General features: G+C 40.7%; 2 protein-coding genes across 5 annotated transcripts in view; one reads left to right on the top strand and one right to left on the bottom strand.

The window, feature by feature from the left end:
- Window positions 1-1,352, top strand: part of ndst3 (N-deacetylase/N-sulfotransferase (heparan glucosaminyl) 3) — a 49,590-nt gene extending 48,238 nt beyond the window's left edge. For 2 of the 3 annotated variants that reach the window (XM_005741076.2, XM_005741077.2), the window contains one exon: window positions 90-1,352. In XM_005741076.2, coding sequence (XP_005741133.1) covers window positions 90-119 — 30 coding nt within the window. In that variant the 3' untranslated portion in view covers window positions 120-1,352. Of the gene's footprint in view, window positions 1-84 lie in introns of all 3 variants that reach the window. The other variant, XM_005741078.2, reaches the window with a different exon arrangement.
- Window positions 1,353-3,603: 2,251 nt separating this feature from the next.
- Window positions 3,604-24,010, bottom strand: prss12 (serine protease 12). 2 transcript variants are annotated; one of them, XM_005741074.1, is made up of 13 exons: window positions 23,528-24,010; window positions 22,286-22,424; window positions 21,037-21,209; window positions 20,735-20,885; window positions 19,927-20,105; window positions 18,256-18,397; window positions 17,925-18,142; window positions 14,615-14,756; window positions 12,003-12,208; window positions 11,334-11,412; window positions 10,588-10,710; window positions 7,358-7,653; window positions 3,604-4,888 (listed from the first exon to the last, which is right to left on the bottom strand). In XM_005741074.1, exons 1-13 carry the CDS (start codon window positions 23,859-23,861, stop codon window positions 4,566-4,568), a joined length of 2,505 nt encoding a protein of 834 aa, XP_005741131.1. In that variant the 5' UTR covers window positions 23,862-24,010; the 3' UTR covers window positions 3,604-4,565. The 2 variants fall into 2 exon arrangements, with proteins under 2 accessions (XP_005741131.1, XP_005741132.1); XM_005741075.1 differs by having other exon boundaries at window positions 20,735-20,882.
- Window positions 24,011-24,942: the final 932 nt, after the last annotated feature.

Here is a 24,942-nt window from a genome sequence, read left to right as displayed (position 1 = left end):
ATTAAATTACTTTATCCCATTTCTTTCCCTCGTCTCTGCATTTCCCTCTGAATCCCCTCCCTCTCTCTTTGCTGCTTCCTGAAGGTTAGATAACCTTTGCATCCATGAGCCATGGTTAAAAGTCTTGGGGTCAGGGACCAGGAAAGCGACCAGGAGCACCTAACCTTCAGATGCACTGTCTGTGGCCTTTTAGTGCACCCTGAGGTGAAAGCGAGGACGGAGCGCCTTGGTTCACCGAAGAGCTGTGACCCTGCTGAAGGGACCAGAAGTAATGAAAGCGCAAAGAAACTTTGTGAGTTGATACAGAACTCTCGGATGGATGGGTAGATGGGTGGGTGGGTGGATGGATCTGTCAGATGAATAGACAGCTCTGAAAAAATGGGACTAAAGGAAAGAACCACATGACAACAGTGACGCAAACTGTGGGGGACAAAGAGAATTTGGAAAGTCTTTGATGCCCAAACCCTGTTCCGGTGAATTCTCGTGCACACCTGCAGTAAATTCAGTGATCAATAATTTTTATTTTATTATCACCTTAAATTATGTTGCCAGAACAGCGCTGGTCAGCTGTGCGTGGTTCTCATAGACGTGAGTTTGCACTATGTTCTGCTCTATGTATCTCCAATACAAAAACACATGCTTTGAGGTCTCTTTTTACCTTTTTTTTTTTTTTTTTTTTTTAAGTTTCCTGTTTTAATGAAAGAAAGAAAGCAAGGAGGACACATGCATAGACTCAGGGTGAGAGAAAAACTGTTACTTTCCATGCTAGGTTCTCATTTTTTGTGATTTTTCTTTCTTTTTTTAAGTACAGCTAGTTTTTGGTAGATCTGGTAGCTTTGTTAACCCGTAGAGATGTCACTTGTGGCTTTAGTGGGAAAGTTTGGACTGTACATGAGTCACTGAAGCAAAAAGAATTGCCTGCTCATTATTTTACTGTGACAAGACATCCAGGGGAACATGTGTCCATTAAGCAAAGAATGAGTGCTGATGATTTTAGCTCTGAGGAGATACAAGTTTGTGGGTGGAAGTCAGCCTAGTGGCTATGACAGTTAAAGTAGCTATGCTAACTGCAGGCAGTTTTTGTTTTGTCGGTGTCTCAGTTAAGTCTCAACTTGACTTTTTCTTCCCCTTTTTAAAAGCAGTGGCCTCTGTTCTTTAGCTTCAGTTTGAATGCAAAATCCCTAAATGTCAAACACAAAAACCAAAATTAAAGAAATGGATATGACTGACAGCTGATATTTTTTAACGAGTATTATATTATTGTATTACCTAAATGCGGGATCATACCTGAAGCCACATTTGTGAACTTACACTATGCTGTTTCTACTCTTCTAAGGTAAGTGAAAATGACATGATGAAAGTATGCAGTGCATCTGGTATTGTATCAGAGAACATTTAATCAATACAACAATATTTTGCATACTGGCTAACACTTTTTATTTTTTTATTGTTATGAGATCAATATTTTACTTTTGATGTTACTGATTTTATTTTATTATTTTGTTTTTTGCAAATATTAATATACAACATATACAGGCTATAACAGATGAATGAAAATTAAAGGAGAGACCTGAATCCTTAATCTTTAGTCCACTTGGAAGGAAGTTTTGAGTCAGTGACTTTTAGTTGTGACATAGTATCTTGGTGGAATATAAATATAAATGAAATAGCAAAGGGGGGGTTAGGGCTTGAATATCTTCCAAGCCCATAACATCCAAGCCACGAAACCATAAATGTTGTTGAATGACATTTTGAGAGCTGTTTAAACCTTTGATTCTTACAATGTGTGTGTGTTTACACTCATTATCCACTGTATAAGGGACCAGTGTTTAGCTGCTCCTTTAAACAAACATCAGAGCCGCCAATCACATGGCAATATGGCATGCATTCTTGCACGGAAACAAGTCAAGACAACCTGCTGAAGTTTCACTCAAGCATCACAATTGGGGAGGGGGGATTTAAGTGACTTTGAACATGGTATGGTTGATTGTGCCAGATCAGGCTCGTCAAAGTATTTCAGAAACTGCTGATTAGCATGGATTTTCCCAGTAAACATTTCTAAGGTTTACAGAGAATATTTCAGAAAATATGAAGTAATAGTTGATGCTCGAGGTCATTACTGAGTAGCAGCTCAAATAACAACATTTTTACAAGTAAGGCACGCAGAAGAGCATCAACATGTTGAACCTTGAAACGATGGCAGAAGACCACACCACTCTTGCTAGATAAAAACAGAAAAGTGAGGCTACAGTTCATATGGGTTCACTTGGATAACAGAAAATTGGAAAAAGGATCTAACGAGTCTTGGTATCTGCTGCAACATTCAACGTTAGGGTCAGAATTTGGAGCAGACAAGAAAGTATAAATTCATCCTACCTTCTATTGGTGGTGCAGGCTGGTGATGTGGGGGGTATGACCACAGTGTATACATCTACTGATTGCTGCTTCCAGCGGGCTAACCAACAATGCCACAAAGCTCAGATGATCTTAAACTGGTTTGTTGAACATGCCAATGAGTTCACTGTACTCAAATGGTCTTGATAGTCACATTTGGGATGTGGTGGAACATTAGATACTTATCATGAATGTGCAGCCAACAAATCTGCAGCAACTCTGTGATGCATGACCATGTCAATATGGACCAAAACACTGAGGAATGTTTTTCAGCATCTTGACATGAAGAATTAAAGCATTTCCAAATTCAACACAAGACTAGTTTTATAACTTTGCAATGTCAAATAATGACCACAAGAGGGGGCTGTCAGACTTAGAGCTCTGAAAACTGCACCTCTTTCCCTGCTGATCAACAGGTGACAGCAAATTTAAAATAATGTTAACGTTTAATCCCAATCTTTTGGGATAAATTAAGTATATTTTACCATTTCTTGCAATGTGCCTTTAGGCACAGAAGTGAGCATGAACTTACAGGAGTGTAGTATTCTTTGTTTGTAGATCTTAAAAATTTGCCAAAACTTTGCCAAATTTTTTTTTTATTTTAAAATACGAGTGTTCTTGTTGTATGTTGAAAGTAGGAATCTGTCGAGATACTAATTCGTGAGGGAGGCGTATACTTCTGGATACATGAGAAAGCAGGATTAGATACAAAAACCAAAACCCCACCACTACAGTTTGATAGTGTATACTGTCTCATGTGAAAGCAAAGTTGCATTTACTCATGCTGAAAAAGTATGATGAGATACTTGAGTAACCTCAAGTAACCTTTTAATACATTTGGAGAACATAAAGAAACACGAAATGCTGGTTTTGCATTCACAGCAACTTGTACACCTTTTCTCATAAATCAGGAGGACCGGCTGCAGTTCCCGCAAACACTTTGCGACATACCAGTGGCATTGTTTTCCATTGGGTGTGCATACACATCATCTGACAAGGGGATGCTTGCTTTGACACTTTGCAGTAAAAACAAAACAACCCTGAAAGAGCTCTGTTGTTCCAGCAGCTGTGACCTATGAGATGTGGTGGAAAGACAGGACATGTCGTATAAAATGTAAAAGTGAATGCGTTGGGGGTTTTTTTTACTTCAAAAATAAAATATGAACACTGCACATATGTTGGCATCTAAATTAAAAACACAAACTCAGATTTTTTTTTTATATAAATTTTATCAAAATTTGTGCTTACCCAGAAATGTTGAGACAAAAAACATGGTCATTTATCATTTAACAATAAGGAGGCAGTGGGTGTTTTTTTCTTTTTTCAAGTGTAACAGATTGTCTCCTTTCACTGTTGTTAGAAGCATGACAACCCTCAATTATCTGACCAAGACCTTTGAGTCACTGTGATCGATCAACACTTCAAAAATGCTTGTGCTTTAAATCAGAAGGACTTACGCCCCTTCCTTTTTCTGCATACATCACATCGTGCTAAGTCAAGGACAAATACTGACTGGATAGCAATTGCAAAAGCCTGAGAATTACCAAGACCTGAAATCACACAAAAACGTTACATAAACAAGAATGAAATGAGGTTAAAAATCATATTTCACTTTGACAATATGACTAAAATACTTAACACAGAAGCACTAGATGTCATGCATTAAGTACCAAAAAGGATTTCGTAGTGCAAGTATGCAATATTGTGCTATCACATACTGTTTCAGCATGAGTACATGCACATTTACAGTATGCTTGTTCTAACACAGTGGTCCCTTTTCAACGTTTTAATAGCATATTTAATGACATAAGTTACAAGATATAACTTCATAACGAAAGCGAGCACAGAAAACAGTTTAAAAAACAATAATCAAGGGCTGCATGTGATGCTACATAAACAAAGAGATGCTTAGCTTACAGGATATACCATTTGAAATGAAAACCTCATAAAAATGTTAAATTAGTAAAATAAGTGCTAAAGAATAATTTCCCTTGACAAAAAACAAAATACAATAAAGTCCAACATTGTCTTTATGTCACTAAAGGTCAGATTGTGATATACCTCACAGGATTATTAAGAATGACATTAAGTATTCATAACTGAAATATCCTTTTATGCAAGTAGCTGGCTGAAAATGAATCCTCTTGATTTAGACCGTTGTTTTCAGTTTATTACTTCTTTTTTTCATCGCGTCCAATTACTTTGCGTATCCAGGAGCTAAATGCGGAGACTTTGGTGTAGACACCAGGGGACTGCTGTGTCCTGCAGGCCTGACCCCAGGATGTGACCCCGTAAACAACCCAACCCCCTCCTGGGCGCTCACACACCAATGGACCTCCACTGTCTCCACGGCAACTGTCCACACGCCTTTCTGAGTGGATGCTGCCGGCACAGAGCATGCGGCTTGTGAAGGCTGTGTGAAAATGCTCCTGGCAATGGCGGCGTGGAAACAGAGACAGAGGAGCCTGCTGCAAGGTCTTGGAGTATGAACGGCCTGGAAAAGGAGAGAGCAGAGAACAGCAGGTTTCAAAGGTGCGCCTGAATTTATGCTCCAAAGAAAGAGAACAAGGTTTCAATGGGCAGCAGGAGGAAAAACTGCACTTTCTTCTGCATCTTCGGCAACATCAGCATCTCATGGCTCTCAGACACAGATCCAGCATTTAACTCTGACTGACAGCAGCTGCTACATGCTGTATGATGTGTGGGTTGTGAGATTAAATTTGGGTAGATTGTGTGTGCGATCATGATTGGATTTCAAGGAAAGTGAGGCAAACATACAAAAACGATGTGTTTATGACAATTATTCACAGTGAATTCTCATTTAGTGCCATCATCAAGAATTTCTGTTTATCCCTCAACTTAGATACAAAACATGACCTAGAACACATGACTGCATGTGGTTAGTGCAAAACGTAAATATAAAGTTAGCATGGCTCAACATGATGTTGAGCTGTTAAATGTTTACTCTGTTGAATAATATTATCACATGGTAGCATGCTGATTTTAAACATTTAGCTCACAGTGCCAGACAGCCTTTAATCCTTGTGGTTATGAAGCAGTGTTTCACACGAGTATCACTTTTGCCAGTCAAGTTTAAATTTCTGAAACTTGACTGGCCAGTATGAAGGGGAACTGGGAGACAAGTCAGTTTCGAGCTTTGTGGCTTTCTTTATTCCACATGGTTCCCACGCTGCGTCTCTTTTTTTAAAAAAAGAAGCCTTTTTACACCTGTTACAGCATACATAGCCTCCTAAAGGCCAAACAACAAGCAGCAACCCATTTTTGCATTGAAGCAAAAAGAACTGCGACCACAGCAACCCGTGGATTTCTACAATTGTGTCGCTGGGACAAACAACCAAACTAATGGACTGGTTCTTATATACCGCTTTTCTATTCTTCTGAGCACTCAAAGCGCTTCACCCATTCACACCCATTCGCACAAGCACATTTTTCCTAGGTGCTTTCTAACTGACATTCACACACATTCATACTCCGATGAACCTGCTCTACCACCTGAGCTACAGCCACCCCGAGCTCTGCAGCTCAGAGCTCTGGAGTTGTGAGTGGTTTCTTTCTCTGATGCTCTCCAATGCCACATAGTACTGCCAACTATCCAAGGCAGCTTAGGATGGCAGACGCGTAAAATTTGCTTGCGTGTGTGATATCAGAGGGGCACTAACAGCTGTACTGAGCACACATGTCCTCACACCCTCTGAATAGCCTGCATTGCCTCACTTAAATAAGCTAATAAAAACGCTCTTTTCCACAAACATCAATGTTCTATCACATGTACAGTCCACTACTTAGAATCCATGTGTGAAACACGCTCGGATCTTAGGGAGTGTGTGTTCTAGCTTGACCGTGTCCTGTGTTCTTTTGACTCACTGTGATTAATGACATCAGCGTGTAATTTAAAGATCACTAACAGATGTGCATTTGCGCATATGGTCAGGTGTATGGACAGAGACAGAAAATGAAGTCAAACAAGTACAATTTACAGCACTGATGACGGACTCGTCTTTACTTCATCTGGCTTTGCAGGTGACCTTTAAAAACACATTCAATTGAGAATAGATTTTTTCTGCTCTTTGGAGAATCACCCTTAACTGAATACAGAAACAACCCTTTGGGTGCACTTGTTTCCCTTTATCGCCTTACTGCTGAGGGGTTTTTTTTTTAACACTGAGGGGCATCTGGAGGTCTCTGTTAGTTTTTAAATACATTTTTTGACAGCAGAAGTAATTGCAACAACCTATTTTCAGTTAACAATTAACATGGAACTGAAAACGTGCAAATGTGAGATTCTTGTGAAATCTATGTTGGCCTTGAGAGGTGAAAAGCACTGCAATTTAAGAAAACACAAGCAAATAGAATAAATATTTGCTTGGTTTTTGTTGTGTTTTATAGAAATAAATAACAAAACCATAAAACAAAATGGAGAGGGAGACAATAACGTGATGGACCAGCTCAAAAAGTGGCAAGCTAACAGCAAACACATATCTACAATATGAAATGAAGCATGTGATTAAAACACACATTGCCTCCATCTTTTTCCTCCCTCATATCTCCCACAGATGAATCCTCCGCTTTTTTGAGTGTTTCAAACTTGGTCTGAAAATCTCATCATTTGGTTTTTGTCACTTCCGCAGCTGGTCCATCATGATATCGCCTCCCCAGAAAAACCCTGTTGTGGTTTAAGAGATTTTTTTTCTACTATTGCGATTTATTCAACTTCTGTTGTGTTTTGTGTGCTGTTGCAGCGTTTTTGTATTTGCTGGTGTTATTTTAAGTTGCAGTGCATTTGACCTCTTGGAATCACTACAATACTGTGGCCCTGTGGCGTTAAAGATTTATGAATGAAGATTAAAGGGTATTTTGCATAACGTTGCATAATGTTTTGTGACTTCAGGTTATGCACCCCAGGTTATCCACTCAACACTCAAATACACATACACACCCTCACCTGTGTCGCCCCAGCCGGTAATGTGACAGTTGCTGGCTTGTTTGAGCACTCGCTCTTTCCTCATGGGCAGGCAGGCGGGAAGGACATGACGGCTGAATGACACACACTCTCCCGGCATCTTGTCCACTGCCCCCTGTGACAGATGAACCAGGGCCAGGTCGTAATCATTGCTATGGGTGTGGTAGCTTGGATGGAGCACAATTTGATCGACACCATACTCCTCTTCATATTCCTCAGGGACGAGGGAGTGGTAATCTCCCACTCTAACTTTATACTGCTTGGTGCTGTTTCCATACCTGCAGAGAATTGTAGATATATATGTATATATACATATTATGTATGTATATGTATATCTATCTATCTATCTATCTATCTATCTATCTATCTATCTATCTATCTATCTACACACACATATATATATATATATATATATAGACACAGTAGTTTTATGAGTTATGGTAGAAAGAGTGTGAAATGCATGCATGCACAAAGCTCACAAAGCTGTACAATCCTCTAAAGTGACTGGCTCTGACTTTCAGGTTTCAGTACAAATACACAATGCTATTCTCTCAGCAACATTCACAAAACATCTGAAAAGTATGTTTAAATGTTGGGAGGAACAATCCAGCACAAAATATTCACGCAAAAATCTCATCTATCTCATAAATGCTTGTACTAAGGTCTAAACCAGGGGCAGGCAACTCCAAGCCTCGAGTGCCGGTGTCCTGGAGGTTTTAGATGTGTCCATGATCCATCACAGCTGATTTAAAGGGCTAAATGACTCTCCAGCATTTCTTGAAGTTTTCCAGAGGCCTGGTAATGAACTAATCATTTGATTCAGGTGTGTTAACCCAGGGTGCGATCTAAAACCTGCAGGACACCGGCACTCGAGGCCTGGAGTTGCCTACCCCTGGTCTAAACAAACAGAGTGTGACTAAAGACAAGAGTGACAGCAAATCTGTCACTCCATCTGTGCAAAGCTGTGATTATCTGACTCATAGCATGACATACCAGCGTTTTTCACACATTCAATTAATTCTTTGGTGTCTGGTGTCTTTGAAATGGAAAGGGAGGGACATAGAAAGGTGCACCAGAGTGCAAAGAAACGGGTAAATGAAGAAGAGTTAAAGAAGGAGCCAAGTCTCCGTGTCTCGTTACATATGGTGCAGTCTTTCCGGAAAGATCGCCTGACCTGGGAATGCTACCGGGTCCCTGGCAGAGCAGAGACACTGCTGACGAGCCTTTTGACTACGTAAATCTTCACAAGCACACAGTCACAAATACAGCTCACACTGACTATTTACATTAAAAAAGTAAATGAAGTGGCACGAGCAACCAGGCTTCCTGCGCTTAAGGCAAAATCTCCAGATTATGATGGATTTTTCACATATTGCTGCTGCTGCTGAAATCTGTGTGTAATATTATTGTTGGCACACCTGCAGCTGTACAGCTACAAGAAAATAATCGGTTTATGTGTTGGCTGCAATAAGATGAGACCATTTTTCATAAACATACTAAGAGAATCAAACAACATGGTCATGCTACTAAAGGTTGAACAGCTGCACTTATTTCATATTTAAGCCATCTGTACTTGTAGGCAAAATCGAGCGAACATAAGTGAATACACCAAGTTGCTCATCTAATTTCTCTGACCTAAAGGGCCGCATAGTATTACGTTGCTTGTTGCTGTGTGTAACTTTGTGCTTGTTTATGTATCACTCTATTTTGGAGTATACTGGATGAAAGGCGACACCGTGAAGTCGGAAGTCTTCACAGGTCTATGTCCTCTGGCTCGCATACAGCAAATTTCTTTTCATAGCTGTCATAACCGAGGTCAACAGCTTGAGGCATTGAAAACCGATATCAGGGAATTAAGCTGATTGACTATCACTATTGAAGTCCTAAATAGCAGAACTGGGTGGCAGTGGCACCGGTGAGACCTGCAGGGCATTTATGGCCTGTAGGTCACACCATAAATGCACAAAGACTCGCAAAGGTTAAACAGCGAGCGCAACACAAAACAGCACAAAAGACTTTCACACCTGTGATGACTTTCACAATGAAAAGTGCCTTCAGGTGACTGCAGTTTAGACTTCATGAAATACAGATAAGCCTTAAAATTGCAGTGAAAACACGTCAAGAAGCTGTACTGTTCAAGGAATAGGCTAATAATGAGATGCTAATATTAGATAAACTTGGCTCTCATTCATCAGTCTTCCATGTTAGCCCCACCTCACAAGTTAAAAGGTGAGTTCCTTTAGGCTGTTTCTTAAGTAGCTCTGGCCCTCTGAATCAGTAAAACGGCAGCCACACGGAAACTATGAGAAACGTTCTCTTGCAGCGCAAGAACAATTAAAGCATTATGTTTGAGGATAACTGTCGAAGGTTCCACAAGGCTTACAATGCAGCTTTTGAGCAAGTATAACAGTCGTCAGTTTAATCTTACCCTGGTGATTAACTAATCACCAAGTAATCACTACTACCTAAATCTACCTCCTGTAAGAAAGTATAGTTAATTTGGAGCACTTCCTGTGTATCGTTTCGAAGTAGCTGAAAGTAGGACTTTCACAGAGGAGAGGAGTTCTTGCATATACAGCCTCTGACAGCTAAAGTGGTCTGGAAATGGCTCAGGAAACGGCACTGGGAAAGATTTAGTGAAAGACTTCTTCCTCTCTGAAATGTGGAAACACTTGGATTTATAGTCATGGACCTTCTGGGGTCTTTACGGGGCTGTGGTTCTCCCACCAAACCCCACCACTGGAACTAAAACCCAGTAACAACCAAAATATATTATCAGTAAAATAAAGCCTGACAATCCAACATGTACTGTGTAAACATTTAATGTGGACTATTTGTTTTTCCACTGCCTTCTCTACTGTATGTGTTAGGTGATAGATGTTCGGTTTGTGGCATCATGTGGAGGCCTCTAGTCCAGATGAAGTTGAGTTGAAGCAATTGCCTTTCTTCCTGCCACCTGCACCATAACCACAGCCAAACCAGCACTGAATAATGCTCAAATGTTCAGTTCTCAGCCCTTCATCAGTCTTGTGCATGCACACACATTGTCGAGCTGCTTTGGGATGAATTCAAACATCCTACTTTATGCAAAACACTTTTAAGACTTAGCAAAATATGTGTAAGCACAATCCACATTTCCACTTCAAAAGTCTAATATGTGCGATATGAAAAAAGCCAGTGTATTTGTGTAATAGCGGATGTGTGTTTTTGACCTTTTGAAGCAGTGTGCCGAAGTGAGGACCCAACAGGTGTCAATGAGAGTTGCTCCACAAACCAACCTCCCATCTACTCGAGATCCTCGCAAACGGATAGCAGCCTGCCATGGCCAGCCACCCCTACAAAGAAAACAGCCAAAGAACTTTAAATTGTATCTTTAGGCACTTTCTTACTAGCAGCTTGTGACAGAAACATCAAATAAACACACACTTTGTATAACTTACAGGTAAAATTGTATTTTTACAAAAACAAAGAGCTATTGGCTGAAAACGTGGCACATCTTGGCACGGTGTGTGCTCTTAAACAAATTAAGAATACTAGACAAGTGCAGGAAGTTCACCATTAATGAAGCGTGGGATCATCTTAATAGATTATAGAACCAAAAGGCAGCCGACATCCAAAAAAGAGAGGTGGATTTCCCATTTTCTTAGTTAAATAAAATTCAATTCAATTCAATTCAATTTTATTTATATAGCGCCAAATCACAACATAAGTCGCCTCAAGGGGTGGCTCAATACTGTTTCACAGTGTTGTGTATGAACCTGCTTTGTTTTAAAACATGCGTCCCCACACAATGTATCTTGATGTTTGTCTGCACACACAGTTTTCTTTGCCTATAGCCCTCAGATCAGCTGTTTTCTATCTAAGGTTTGCTTGAAAATGTGGCCATTATTCTTTATTCTAGATCTCTGACAGGATTTTTCCATGCTGGTATTAATCCCTGCTCTCCCTGCCAACTTACCTCAGAGAGTTTTCTCCTCCTATGATTCTCCTCTGGCGAGTGTGTATGAGCCGCAGACCACAAATTGAGTCCACAGGATCTGACAGAGACAAAAGAGGGACCAGTGGTTGTGTATATTTGAGAGCCTGTGGGAGGGTGATGATTGCTAAACCATACATCTCAGGTCCAGTGTTGGTTTTATTAAATGTTTAGTCTGGTCAAAAGCATAATTCTTCTTTTCCTACTATAATATGAACCTGAATTCAATTAATAAATAAATAAAGTGATTCCTTTCACTGTTTGTCTATGTGATGTCCAAAACTACATGCAAAATGAGACAAAATACAGTCCTGCATTGGTTATGTGAGAAATGGTAGCATCAGAACATGTGCAGGTAATGGAGAGCATTTTGTGCGTCTGCCCTGACGTGTCACTGACAGGATGAAGCAATAATACTGTAAAACTCTCCATTTTACCATCTGGATACACACAGTCATCGAAGTCCCACACTTTCTGCTTGAACTCTTACGCTGGTCCTTTCTTCAGCCATTTATGTCTTTTGAGTTTTCTGGTGTGTATAACATTTTGGACGTGTTTGCTAAACACAGTATAGTTTCCAGATGAATAATAGAAGCTCTATTTGTTTTCAGAGTTATAAAGTGAAAACCAGGTCCTGACTAACTGACTGACCTTTCACCACTTTGTAGCTGGGCTGCGGAGCTCCGTAGTCGCATATGACCCCAGCGTCCTCGCTGTGGCGGCAGTTGTGTGTTCCTGGAACCTCTTTGATACAATCAGCTAAAGAAAGCTCTTCACCAGTGCACTTCACATTGTCCACGTGGATGGGCCCCGTCCCTTCACCGAAGTATGCCATCACGCGGGCCTTTGCCACGCCACTTGAGAGGACAGACGTATACGCATTTCACTACATCGCTTTCTCAGTTATAGAAAACATACACAAGAACAGGCAGAACTGTCCAAAAAGTAACACATTCTGAGAAACACACGTTCTTTATGATCAGAGGGGAAAAAAAAGATCTGTGTCACAAATTAAGTAAAAAAGTAAGTCTTAGTAAAAATATTTAGATAACGTGGGAGATCTGATGGTAGTTCCGAGGAAGAGTTAGTGCCCACCATCAGTGGACCTGACAGATATAAAGTTCTATTATGGCCACAGCAATTTAAAATATATTGATGTAAAATAAAAGAATTATACTAAATATGGAACTGCACTGGAGCTCTGCACTTGTTTTTGCACAAGCAGCAACAATGGAAAACTCTGACAATGACCTTCTGTTGGTATTTGACATGGAGCAAAGTCTGTTGTGTAACATTCTAAGGAAAATTTGAATGTGCGGCGCATGCAGAACAGACGTCTTTTGTTTATCTTTCAGCTGTAACAAGTCAGACAAACTGACTGATGTGAGTGATGAGGCTTTTTTCAAAATTCCATTTACAAATGTCTTTAAATAAGAGTTGAACATTATTTGTTGTTACATAGACCTGTTTAGGTGCGTAAGTGAAGGCGGTGACAACAAATTGGTTTAGATGTTAACATTTGACCTTCTCAGAATGTGACGCAAACTAGGTTGACAAAGGATAGCAAAACTTTGCACCATTATCTCACCCCTGACTTAAATTAGCAAAGAACTAACACACACTGGCCTGTAGGATGAACTTGTGTAGGTACAGACTGTAACTGTAAATTTAATTAAGACTGATAGATAACAGAAAGAGAAGGTCTTATGTTGCATCCCTGGAGTATGTTGGGTGACAGGTCTCGTTATCCACTGGGAACCTTGTGTCTCTTACTTACTCATCTAATGTTGTATCTGTGTGCTCAATAGCTCCCTAGACAATGTATGTAGAAAGTGACCCTCTGAGTTGCTTGGAGCAACGCCTAAAGACTGACATCATGCTGGCTTGGTGTATCTCCGAGGCAACCCGCGGTTAACGTACAATAACAGTTAAAAAAAAGAGCTGCTTTGGCTATAAACCACTCAAGTTGGAAAGGAGGGCCAAGTGTTTTCTCAGGCATCATATTTCATGTGCTTCCATTAATATTCCTTGCGTTCAGCCCCATTGTAAATGTACCCATTAGCTAAAGAACATTTTTTTCTCTGTTTATTTTATTGGAAGTGAAGCTCTTGATATTAGGACAATCTTTGTTAGCAAGTACTCTGCAAGATAAGCAGAGTTGTTGACAAGAACCATGCCTCTGCCACAAGACTTCCGCATTTGTGCATGACATAGCTGTGGAAAAAACCATCCATACATCCATCTTTTCTGCTCATCCAATTCAGGTTTGTTGGAGTCTGGAGCCTATCCCAGCTGCCATAGAGTGGGAGGCGGGGTAATCTGTATAGTTGTGTACATATACATATATGTGTATATTTTTTATCACCACCAGAGCAACCTGCAACCCTTGCAGACCATTCACTACATCCCGTATGAGACAGAATGATAATTCCAACATGGCTTTACATGCCTTTAACACACTTTCCACTAACTCTCTAACATTTATGCATTCCAGATGTGGCTTTCATCTGCAAACAGATGTGTCACAGAAAACTTGGTGACTAAGGCATGAATATCTTTTGCTGAGGAGTGATGGGAAAGGAAATAAGACAGTTTGTTATTGTAAAGTTTTCCCTTGTCATCTCATTGTCATTGCGTCTCAGAAGAAAATGAAAAGGAGGCCTCTGGACAAGTGCCAGGAAACATATCCGATACTTGAAACGTGACTTTTGCATCATTAGCCTGTGTTTTAAATCGAATGTTTATTTTTGTAAAGGTAACAGAAAGGTCACCATGAAAAGCTCATACCAAAACATCTTAACAACTACAATCAAAGAAAGAAAATTAATAAATAATGAAATGCAGTCATTTTTTATGATTTATAATCCACTGTAGCTTTTTAAAAAAAAAACTGTAAATAAACTTGAGCATTTCAGACGTGTGATGAAGGCAACATGGAAGCAGGTAAGGATTGTGAGATGAAGAAATGGGGTGATGGATTTTGCAAACCGAGTAGATTCAGTCTGGATTCACTTAAGTGAGTATAATGTACGAGGAAATCACATTGCATTTCGACAACTTTCAGCTAAGCTTTTCTCAAACACTTCTTCACAGTACCTCTGTTTCAGTGATGCTGATCCTGTCCATAAGTGCTTGCACTTTTTTCTTTTTAACCAGTTTTATTATTTTCTGACATACTGTCAATCAAAGGATTGGTTGGGACATAATGAGCTAGTGAATCAATGCTGTGTGTGTGTGAAATTAGCCAATTCCAACTTACATACCTGTATCCCAACTGCCTGCAGACCACCTCAGCATCATGATCAGTCCATCCATCATCACAGACAGTCCCCCACTGACCGGACAGATAGAGCTCGACACGCCCTTCTCTAGGGCTCTCTCCTCCTACTAGTCTCACTGGTACACCTGAAGAACACATACACACACAACAGTTTAGGCTGACAGTGCATGAAGATCACATGCTGGCTCAGTTGATTGAAGATGTCTAACACCCAGAGTCTTGAAATGTTCAAAGAAGCAAACATTCCTCTAACAAACCTGATCTGTCTAGTGAATAGAAGCATGTGTGTACATGCCCTCTACAAATGAAGTAGCTGGAACACCTGTCTATGTTCTTGCACAAAAACACAGTCTGTGTGTGTGTGTGGTTGTTTATCTTTATCTTTATTGGCTCTCATCTCATTTTTTCACACGCACACACTTTCTCTTGTTCTTTCTTTCAAGTGTTCGCTCACACTGTTAATCAAATCAGTATAAGCTCTACATTGATCTAATAGTTGTGAGCATACAGATGCCCCAAAATGCACACACAAACGCACACACTCACACCAAACACATTTAAGTGTATACTAATGTCTTTCCCGTCTGTAGACATTTTCAGGATCAGTTTACATTCTTTGTAAGTTTCAGCTAAATCTGATTTTTTTTTGTTTTGCCACTGAATCAACATACCTAGATCGAAAGAAGAAAGATTTTCTCATGGAATTTTCTTTCTTTGCGTCCTTCTTTGTTTCTTTAAGAGATCATTTCAGAGATATCATTTTTTTGTGCTTCGTAGTCTAAACATTCCTAAGCAGGGAACCTCAGTATAAAATGATTCTGGCTCTATTACATTAAATGAAATACCAAAATTTTCTTAATGACTGTGCTTTTGGGACATAGGACATTTAGAAGGGTGAGATTTAGGGGAGGGAGAATTAATTGTGGGAATGTTTACATCTTAGTTGGTGTTGGCAATTAAGGAAATGTTTGTCCATCCTGAGAAACACAAACAGTTCTTCCTGTCTTAACACACACACACAAACACACACAGAATTGTGTTTAATCAACTAGTGAACATTACCTATATAATTTTCTTCAGATTACCCCAGTTTTAATCATAACCTGTATCAAGTGCCAACATTAACATAAAAGGCTTTAGTGTAGATTTTAATGATTTACATCAGTGAGCTCTGTTCAGGAGGGAAGGTCTTTTCAATGTGACTATGTGGAGCCATATTTATATCCCCTCAGCATGAGTAATAAAAGTAAAGATATGCACACACGCTACATTACTGCTCTGACACGGCCTTAATGTGATGATCTATCACAACAGAGAGTTAAAGTGAAAGGCTGAGTGCCTGGTTTATCCTGCCTGGCTAGTTACTTTTTTCCCTTTTCCAAAAACAACACAGCCTGATCTGTCTTTGGCATGCCGAGGGATGAAGTGGGGTTTTGCTCACACATGTAAACACTCAAACGCAAACACGTAATCAGACGCGCATACAAATGCTCCACAGTAATAACAGAATTCTTGAGTTGCATTTTTGTGGGGTAAGAGCGTCCCTGAGGCTATTGCCAAACAATGTAAGCCATCTAAACCCACCAAATTAAGCAGCCATTTCATTTTGTATGCGCTCTCTCTACACAAACTTCAAACCTGCCCTCACTCAGGATGTAAAAAACACAGTGTTTTCTGTGTCATGGGCTAGACTTATTAGACTTGTGCACGCGACATTTGCAGAATGATCTGAAACCTGAGACATCTGAGCCATACAGAGATGTATGAAACTTTACCCGCCAGCATCTCTTACCCTTGCAGAACTTTATTGCTGTCTGGAAGCTATAGACATAGATCTTGTGTTATGCGATAGGTTGGCCATACTAGTGCACTGGTGCCTGGCAGATGTGATTGTACCATCAGGACTTATAGGTAAAGGGTCTGTAGTGGAGTCATTTGATCATGATGACTTTACCATGATGCCAAGTTATTAAGGCTGGAAAAACCAACTGACAGCTGTGCTTACTAGAGTTAGCATGGCTTATATCATCCTCTCCCTGTGTCTCTTGAAAAAGGCTGACTTTGTTTTTCTACACACGATGAGGTTTAATTGCCTGCAGGTTGTGGCAGACATGTCAGGAACAGATTTCAGATCAGCTTGCCCTTCCATTATCTGTTTTTATGAAAGGAAAGGCAAATTACAAAGACGTTTTAATCATTTGGCTAAACCCACCAAATTAAACAGCCATTTCTCCCTGATTATAAAGTTGGCCTACAAGTGGAAAGCCAGGATACAAGAGTCCTTCATAATTTGTATTTTTGCTACTAAGAGTAATAATTTTGTGTATTTATTAGTCTCCCTTGTTACATTTGCTTAGCCCACTAATCCTAAAAGGATCTATCAGAATATCTCATGCAGATTATATCTGCCAGGCCCACTGATGGTGGCATCAGTGGGCCTGGCAGATATAAAGTAATATTGTTGTAACAGCAATTTAAAATACATTTATGTAAAATGAAAGAATTATACTAAATATAGTTCCATATTTAGTATAATTCTTTCATGTGTGTTTTCTGCACTTTGTTTTTCTGTAAACAAACAGCAACAATGGAAAACTTGCAATGACCTTCTGTTCAGTATTTGAAATGAAGCAAAGCCTGTTGTGTAACTCTAAGGAAATTTTGAATGCGTGGTGCATGCCCAACAGACCACATTTATTATCTTTGATGTTGATCTTTCAGCTGTAATAGGTCCGAATACCTGACTGACACACAAGTGACATTCTGCTGATGAATGGAAACTAAATTCATTTCTTGGAAAGTACAACAGTTTGATTGACTCCTGGGGAATCCCATTTATGCAATGAGGCGATCTCTACTGGGCCAAGGCCAACCAAACATGAGAGGGGGAAAAACAAAATCCACTGATCAGCAATACTGAAAGTCTTAATATAGACTAAAATCAGTAAAACTGGAGAGCATTAAAATATCATAAGGGGATGTAAAAATATACTTCTTTCTTATGATGAACTACGAGCCCTGAATTATATTTCTGAAAAAACAGTATGAATGTAAATGTGTGCATAACAACCTCTTTTCCTAAAACATTATCCAGAAAGATTTAGAGATTATGCATGCCTGCACGCCCAATATATTTCCTATGTTGTTATAATAATCCAGCCTAAAGCTTCAACTAGCACTATGCTTCAAAAAAACTGTGCCATATATATAGTCACATACAAGTTGCAGTATACATAACCACATACAAAACCATGCATCTCTCCCATATATAACCTTTTAATGTATTCTCTTACTGATTGGAAGACCCTCTCCATTGTGCTCAGGGCTGCATGCAATGTTAACATCTTCCTGGTGTGTACAGTCGTGGTGCAGCCACTCCCTCCTGTTGCACAGCAATAAACTAGGTTCTTTCCCCGTGCAGCTCACATCATCCAACAGAATAGGACCTAAGCCCACCCCAAAGCGTGGAACTGGAGTATCTGGCACTCCAGGAGAGAGAGTCTCTCCGAACCTGCACATGCAGACACACATCCGCAATCAAACAAACATGTTTAAGTTATTTATGAGCAATGATTTGGAATAAATACAAAGGTGTGTGAACGGGTGGGAAATACTTTACATTACCTGTAGCCAAGCTGTCGGCACACCACTTGCGTGTTTGAGTTTGTCCAGCCGTCGTCACACACCGTTCCCCACTGACCACGGTAGAAGATTTCTAGACGTCCCTCGTGGCTGCCGGCACCCCCAACCAACCTAATAGTACCATCTGGAGAGAAAGTGAGAGAGTGATTGGGGATAAACGGGTTGAGAGAAAGAGAAATCTCCTTTTGAATGTGGATAAATTTCTTCTAGATTTCTTCCAAAAGTCACATATTTTACTTTTATCGTTTTTTTTAAGTTTTGCAGGAAATAACGGAGCACAGCAAAGCTATTAACTGCACTGTAAACGTTCAGAGTGTAATTACTGATGTTGTAATGAACAAAAAAGCTCTGGTCAATCCTGTCTGAACCAAATGCACCAAGATGTAATTTACCAAAGGTCAGCCTAAGGATTTATTGGTAAGAATTTAAAGTATCATGTCACATTTGACCTTTGACCACTCCTTCAAGGTCAAAAGACTGACTAGATATGAAGGTCAAAGAGTTAATAATGCTATATAGCACTTTTTAAAACTGTTTCTTACTGCCGCTGTAATGACAAAATATACACATATAGCGAATGATATAGTAAGATTATAAAAATCACAATATTTTATTATGACTTTCTCATGTAACTGACAGTAACAGGTTATAATTCTTTAAATACATAACAATTGGAATACATATACAATGGATCTGAAAAAGGTTTTTTTATAGGGGGGGTAACAAAAATCAAAATTATGTTAAGGATATTAAAATGAGTTTCCACAGGGCACTAAAACAGGCCAATTGTTTTTACTACAGACCTCTTCTACTCCCGTAAAGGTAAATACAATCCAGAGGCTGAGCTGCCTTGGTGAAGGTTTGCGCTCTCAGAGTGCTTCTTGTTGTTAATGTTATCAGTTACACCTGTGCTTGATACGTCAAAAATGTGGGAAGAGAGAGCAACAAAAGCAAAAAGCCAAATCTGTCACGGTTTGCGGGGCAAGCCGTGTGGATTTGTAGTAAGGACCCAAAAGGCGGCAGCTCTGGTGCAGGTGAGTGTTTATTTACAGCAGTGGGTACAAACAGCAGCGGGGTGTGAACATGAAACCGAAACCTAAACTGGGTAAACTAACAACACAAACCAGGAATGACGGTGCAGGGAGGTCCGGGGAAATACATACGGGGAGACGCAGGGAGACCGAGGGGAAACAACACAGACGAACCAGCAACTACTATGACAGAAGACACAACTTAAATACACTCAGAGAACACAGGGGGATTACATACAGGTGGGAACACAGCTGGGAGTAATTAACATGACGAGACTAGGGAGGCAAACTGAAAACACTCACATAAGACACAGACCTTCACAATAAAACAGGAACTTACACATGAAAGGACAAACTAAGAAACGCGGACTAGATACAGGAACACACGGGCAGAACAGAGTAAACACTAACCAGAGGAAGAACAGAACCAAAATCGCGAAGAGAAAACACAAAACGCTGGGTCAAAAGGCCCCAGGATCATGACAAAATCTTTCAGGGTCATGGGAACTTCCTGATGTTTCCGGTATAAGGTGAGAAGCTTTGATTTCTATATATATAAACATGTCTGTGTGTATCCCACTTTGATGTCTTTGCTCCTAACAATGATTATTTGGTGATCTACCTGTAAGAGGATTGCAGGAGACCCCTGCATCTTCAGAGTGCAGACAGTTGTGTTCTCCCCATGCACTTTTTGGACATTGCTCCAGAGTGAGCTCATTGCCTGTGCAACGCACCTCGTCCAACCACAAGCGGCCTGAACCCTTGCCAAAATGTGCCTGGCCCCATGCCCTTGCAACGCCACTACAAAGAAAAGGAAAGATGCAGAATTCTAAGACATTTTGGCTCTAGTACTACTAATGCAAAACACATGTGCTCATTGGACATGACGTACAAAATGCAGCGCATACAATACCGTATCCTTTTCTCCTTTAATTTAGAGGATTTACAGAGTGAGCACATTATATGTCATTTTTAATATCGGGACACTGCTTGTCACGCACATCCCTGCAAATGTAAACATTGCGATGTATTTGCTCCCTGTATAGCGCTGCTAAATATGCATATCTCTGTAGTGCTAGAATTCTAGCAGGAACAATGAGCCTGATTCACTGTCTGACCCCCAGATGTTCTTTACTGCTTGCTCCTCTTTCTCTGTGTCTGCATAGAAAGAATACTTGTCATACTTTTGGAGACAGAGGGAGAGAAAGACGGCAGGATACCCGCACAAACTCATCTCCAGCTGCCTTCTGTATCTTTCTGCCACACATTTTTTTCTCACTTCTGTCACACCGGCAGTGTATTTCCTTTATGCTAATTTGAATATGAACATTTGTATCATTATGTGTGTGTGTGTGTGTGTGTGTGTGTGTGTGTGTGTGTGTGTGTGTGTGTGTGTGTGTGTGTGTGTGTGTGTGTCAATACGACTTAACCTCAGCCCCAGCTGTCGACACACCACCTCTGCGTCACTGTCATCCCATTGGTCATCGCAGATGGAACCCCACTCCCCGGCATGGAGGACCTCAACCCTGCCCTCTGACTTTGACCGGCCTCCCACCAGCCTTATGGGAAGGGACACACCTGCTGAAGTGTGAGCAAGCAAAAAGCACACAGTATGCTGCTTTTTTATTTGTATATTTTTAAAGTATATATTTATTGAAATTTGTAGTTTGTAAGATCATTTGTTTTCTTTCAACTTATTCTCACAAACCTCCCATGGCAGATCTATAATTACCTGGCTGCTGGTTGCAGGTAACAGCTGCAACCAGAGAACACTCCTCGCCATTCCAGGTTGCCTTGGGACACTGGAGCAGGTCTGGCTCTTTGCCTTGGCAATGGACTGCCGTCCAGTGGAGCTTGGCTGTGCCTGGACGGAACAGAGGAACTGCTCGAGCGCGACCTGAAAATCTGGAAGAACATCAAAAGGGAAACATGTTAGTTATAGTAATTTGAAAAGCTTTTTAATATTCCAGCTGACACTAACCCATCCACCCCTCCATCCGTTTTCATAATTATGGTCACGGGTTGACTGGAGACTATTCCGACTCACACTTGGCCAGAAACAGTCCATAACAGGGCTACTACACTCTCACATCCTCTCTGCGGCCAATTTAGAAGGAGTCATTAACCTAACATGTCTTTTGAATGTTAAAGGAAACCAGATAACCTGGAAGTAGGTACAGGGAAAACATGCAAGCTCCACACAGCACCATCATGCCACCTGACACTGATCCAAATCTCATTTAATAACAAGAGTTACAAATTACAAGCAGGCAGCTTTATTAACCTGCTAGCAGTAAGCTTGAGCTGTCTGCACATGCATAATCTGTTGCTCTGGGCCAATGCCGTTAGTAGTCCTTACACCCAACAGCTTTCAATAATTAAGCATGTGAAAGTCATCACCAAGCACTCCAAATGACATATGCCTGACATTTGCCCTTCTTCCTTTCTGCTGTGGACTTTCATTGACTCCTGTGTGAGTACAAACACACGCGGGCAAGTGTTCGTATCAGAATGTGTGCCAGCGCTGGTGTTAGTGACAGCATGTGCAATAAGTCAAAGAGTTTCTCTGTTCTCCAGGGAGAGCAGGACACTTTCTCAACTGACTATGGACTGTGCTGTTATATACAATCTGACTACAGGCTCCCTTGAGAAGCATGACAACATCTCATAATCAAGTCCATGAGACGCAGTAAGAGGCACATGTGAAAAACAGAAACAGAGAACGGACGAGTATGCGAGAAACAACGTAAACGGCACGACACTCGAGGTATTTAAGTGCCTCTGGGGAATAGAGGGCTGGAATGTAAGAGTCAAACAAGAAGCGTCGAGCAGAAAAGAGGAGCGTGCCTGAATGAAGCTCTGTTAGCAGTTATGAATTTAATGGCAGATGGTGACAGAACCTGCACCTCTGTCTAAAGACGTATGTGAGAGGGAGGGATAAAATAAATACCGCACATGTACGCGTTTGTGCTCTCTCTCACCCCTTGCCCAGCTGTCTGCAGACCACTGTAGCATCTTCGTCTCCCCAGTCGTTGCTACAAATGGACCCCCACGTTCCCCCAAGGTACACTTCCACCCTGCCATCTAGCTTGGAGCGGCCACCTTGCAGACGGACAGAGCCTGAGATGGAAAGACGGTTGGAGAACAGTAGATGTAAAACTGTATGTAATGTGCAAAAGAATCTTTTTGGGGAACACTGAGTTTAAAGTTGGGGGGGGGGCTAAAACTGGCACAAAGTCAGGAGAGAAAAAGAGACACTATGCGAGCTCTAAAGCACACATAGATCACCGGCCATGTTTTCATGTGTGTTTCACCACATCAGACACAAAAAAAATAAGACAGTAATGTCAAAAAGTGAAATATTAAAGAATGCAAACAATATGTCTGATTGTTTATTTTAAATGTCACACCTTTTGATATTATCTATCTGCACAGCCAGTTCCTTCAAAAGTGGAGAGACGTGTTCTTCCTGTGCTGCCCCACAACGCAATTCATGACCTAAATATTTATAACCCATAAGATCAATATGATATAAGAAGAATAAGATAAATATAAGATGATTACAAAATGTGTTTTTCAGATTTGTTATTTGCAGGTATAGTCGTTCAGTGTGTGAGCATGCATCAGGGTAACCTGATTGCTTTACATTGTAAAGTAAGAAGCTTACAGTGAATGCCTGGGAGCACATCCATGCCAACGCACACTCACACAAATTCATGCCCCTAAATATTCATAGGTGCCTGAGCACCCTGTGGCTGTCTTCCATGTGCAATTGTAAACACACTGAATCTGAACACCTGACTTACCGGCATGTAATTGTTAAAACGTTCAATAACTGACACCAAAACTGTAATGTAATACAGCTGCATATGGATTTTTAAATAAGGAAGAGCTGAAAACACAAATATTTTCATATGAACAATTACATTCACACCCTGGTAAACCAAAGGTATGGTAGGCTTTAATGATTCCATGGGTGGATGCTCTATGACTCAGCTGCACAGTACTGTAAAAACACATGTATCAACAGCTTCTCAGCCCCTATAAAAATGTTCATTCCATTCATATTGGCCTTTTATCTGCTGTAGCATGTCTTGAATCCTGCTCATCTGAGGATTTCACCTTCTTCTAGGTGTAATATTTGTAGCCACGTTGTACAATTTCGAGGCTGTTAATGCCTATAAAACACAATAAAGCTGCTGCTACTAGGCCTGCGTGTTTACCTTGTTTACAGTCGCAGTACCCCCAGTCTACTCTGCCTCTGTGGTTCCTAAAAAAGCACCAGGGTCGGATTCGGCCGTCCGGGTTGCGACAGTGGTTGTGCTCGCCTATGCCTTTACCCGGGTACCGTTCGTCGAAGCCGGAGACTTCGGTCCAGTTCATACACCGGGTGCCGGACTCAGTGACGTCTATTGCTCCCCGGTAGAAGCCGTCTTTCCCACGACTCCCGGCACAGTCGGTGAACGGCAGGATGAATGAAGGGACGCTGCTGGCATAACAGCGAGTGCTGATCGCAGCCAAAAGAGCGGCTTTTAAAACAAAAAATGGCACATTCATGTTAGGGCTATGACGGATCCTATCATCAGCTAAGGGTTTCCACGCGTCCAGTCAGCCTCTCGCCCAGCCGTGGGACGAGAGTGAGAACGCTGCGGATCGATGAAACCCCTTTTTCTTTTTTGTATAGGCAAGGCAGTCCTCCAGCGAAAATTCAATAACATGGGCTACATGATGGAAGTAATTTTCCTCAGATGACTGATTTGACCAACTGTGTACCTATATTTTCAAATAGGAATGTTTTTTTAGATCTTTTTTTTGGCATTGTGTTATATGTTTCAGTACCCTTTACTACTCATTACCCACTCGACCAAGTAGTTTAGAAATATTCTATAAAATACAATCTACAACTCCTCCTGACGCACAGCATTCAAATGCTCTCAAACATGAGGGCATTTGCTCCAATAACATAAAACATGAAAATGCATGGTATTTAAATTTGTGCTTTTACTTAAAATTACTTTTTAAAAATATATTTATTTATGGAATTTAGACCGTGGTGTTGTTATTTTTATTGCTCGAATTATAAGTATTCAGTCATTTGGAGCCGATTTGTAAGGACTTAATTTGAGGTGCGTTCTTGCAGTTGAGCTATCTGAAGCACTTGCTTTTATCATTTTGCACAATCTCCTTTAAAAATGAATGCGCTCCATTGTCTATCGCAACTTGAATCCTTTGTGACTGCAAGAGTTTAAAAACACGAGTTAAAAGATTGTGAAATATAACAAATGCTAAGAATTACTTATCAGTGAACCAGTGCATGAAAACGTATCACCAATAAAGTCGAAATCATCGGGGTGAGGTGAGCTGGAATTGCTAAAACATTACATGTCAGTGGTTGGTACGTCTTGAGGTAACGTGAGCGCTCTCTGTTGTGATTGGTGTTTAAATTATTAGTCGGGAACACTCGTGGGATCTGTACGCTGCTGCTTGAAGAGCGAGAAGAACTAACCGTCTCTGATTGGAAGACGACTCATGAGACGTCAGCGATTGTGACATCATCACGCTGCGTCCGTTCAATCACAAAGGCATTCGCTCTTTATTTAATACCGGCGTACACCGGCAATGGCCGAGACAGGTGGTA

The sequence above is a fragment of the Pundamilia nyererei genome, unplaced genomic scaffold (assembly GCF_000239375.1).
Source record: "Pundamilia nyererei isolate P.nyererei 1_Seehausen unplaced genomic scaffold, PunNye1.0 scaffold00107, whole genome shotgun sequence".
NCBI classification, from domain to species: domain Eukaryota; kingdom Metazoa; phylum Chordata; class Actinopteri; order Cichliformes; family Cichlidae; genus Pundamilia; species Pundamilia nyererei.
The sequence above is the reverse complement of the archived record's forward strand: the minus strand, read 5'-3'. Positions and strand labels throughout refer to the sequence as shown.

What these genes read in the sequence shown, in the direction of transcription:
- prss12 (XM_005741074.1), bottom strand. Translation starts at nt 23,861, where the DNA reads ATGAATGTGCCATTTTTTGTTTTAAAAGCCGCTCTTTTGGCTGCGATC. An exon ending in CTCCTGCAATCCTCTTACAG is followed by an intron (nt 18,398 to 19,926) that starts GTAGATCACCAA and finishes CTTTCTCTCCAG; the next exon opens with ATGGTACTATTAGGTTGGTT. An exon ending in GGAGGAGAAAACTCTCTGAG is followed by an intron (nt 10,711 to 11,333) that starts GTAAGTTGGCAG and finishes TTTTCTTTGTAG; the next exon opens with GGGTGGCTGGCCATGGCAGG.